At 55.1% G+C, this 1,735-nt stretch overlaps 1 protein-coding gene across 1 annotated transcript in view; it reads right to left on the bottom strand.

Annotated features, from left to right (window-relative positions):
- Positions 1–1,301, bottom strand: part of EMH_0079290 (uncharacterized protein) — a gene marked incomplete at both ends in the record, with an annotated part of 1,603 nt that extends 302 nt beyond the window's left edge. The window contains 4 exons of the mRNA XM_013500120.1: positions 3–82; positions 464–543; positions 793–871; positions 1,287–1,301. Coding sequence (XP_013355574.1) covers positions 3–82; positions 464–543; positions 793–871; positions 1,287–1,301 — 254 coding nt within the window. The remainder of the gene's footprint in view (positions 1–2; positions 83–463; positions 544–792; positions 872–1,286) is intronic.
- Between the last annotated feature and the right edge of the window lie 434 nt (positions 1,302–1,735).

Below are 1,735 nucleotides of genomic sequence, written 5' to 3'. Positions count from 1 at the left end.
TTGCTGCTGCTGCTGCTGCTGCTGCTGTTGCTGCTGCTGCTGCTGCTGTTGCTGCTGCTGCTGCTGCTCCCCAGTAGCTGCTCTGCAAGCACACAGGAGGAGACAGCAAACTGTCCCCTCTGTTGGCTCAGCCCCCAAACCCTGCTAAACCCTAAACCCTAAACCCTAAACCCTAAACCCTAGTGGCTAGCTAGGGTTTGAGGCGACGTACGAAACTTCTGAAGAGCAGCAGATGGAGGCTGCTGCTGCTCGTGCTGCAGCTGCTGCTGCAGCGCATGCAGCAGCAGCAAGAAGTTGCCGCTCCTCGCTATGGAGGCCAGCTGCATGCACAAAGCCCCAAAGTTTAGTGCTGCAGTGGAGAAAGGGTTTAGGGGCTGTCGTCAGCTCAAGCTAGGGTTTACTAGGGTTTAGGGTTTAGGGTTTAGGGTTTANTAGGGTTTAGGGTTTAGGGTTTAGGGTTTACTGCATGCAGCCCCTGCCAGTCGCAGTGATGGATTTGTGAGGCCGCCTGCTGCTGCAGCTCCACCGATGACGGGTCCTCTCCTGCGAGCAAACCCTAAACCCTAAACCCTAAACCCTAAACCCTTGGCCACGGGTCTCAGCCTGGGGACTGTAGGAAGAAGAGAAGGGTTTAGGGTTTAGGGTTTTATGGTTTTAGGGTTTAGGGTTTAAGCAATTCCGTGGCTTCGCTTCTTGTTTGTCGCCTGAAGGTGATGAGGGTTTAGGGTTTACACCGGCAGCGGTTTAGGGTTTACACTGACGAGGGTTTAGGGTTTAGGGTTTAGGGTTTACCATCCAAGCGGAGACGACGGAAAGCACTGAGGGCGCTCACACAGCCGGCAGGGTCTAGGTGCTTGATGCGAGGCCGCAGCTGCACACACAAACCCTAAACCCTAAACCCTAAACCCTAAACCCTAAACCCTGGTAGCTGCACACCCGAACCCTAAACCCTAAACCCTAAACCCTAAACCCTGAGAGCTACGAGCTACGGGCCCAGGAGGTCAAATTGTAGGCCGTGCACAGACCCTAACCCTCCAAACCCTAAACCCTAAACCCTAAACCCTAAACCCTAAACCCTCATTTTACATGAATCAACAAATCCCCAGACAGAGAAGGAGACAGCTGAGGAAACTTGGAGATGCTGTGCAGCAGCGTGGCGGTTTGCTGCGCGGTTAGTTTCTTGAGGTGTACAGGCACCTGAGTTGCTGCTGCTGCTGCTGCTGCAGCAGCAGCAGCAGCAAACCCTTCCCGCTGCTGCAGCCGCGATAGAGCAGACAAAGCCAAACAACAACCACGAGCATCCGTCTGCTGCAGCAGCTGCTGCAGCAGCAACGCAGCCGGCTGCTGCTGCTGCTTCTTCTGTGCTTCCTGCTGCTCTGCATGCCCTGCTGTCGAATCCCCTTGCTGCTGCTGCTGCTGCTGCTGCTGCTGCTGCTGCTGCTGCTGCTGTCTCCAGTCCAGCGTGTTGGCTAAACACTTGTCGCTGCGAAGCCCATCACAAGACGCACCGAAAACAAACCCTAAACCCTAAACCCTAAACCCTCAAACCCTAAACCCTAAACCCTAAACCCCCAAACCCTAAACCCTAAACCCTAATGCCGAAGGGTTAGGGGGCAGCTCTGGCGTACATCGACAGACGGATAATCTCCAAGTCCGAAGCCGTGAATACCTGCTGCTGCTGCTCCTGTTGCTGCAGCTGCTGCTGCTGCTGCTGTTGCTGCTGCTGCTGCTGCTG

Source organism: Eimeria mitis, genomic scaffold (assembly GCF_000499745.2).
Source record: "Eimeria mitis Houghton genomic scaffold, Emh_scaff5030, whole genome shotgun sequence".
NCBI classification, from domain to species: domain Eukaryota; phylum Apicomplexa; class Conoidasida; order Eucoccidiorida; family Eimeriidae; genus Eimeria; species Eimeria mitis.
This window is presented reverse-complemented; position numbering and strand designations above follow the sequence as displayed.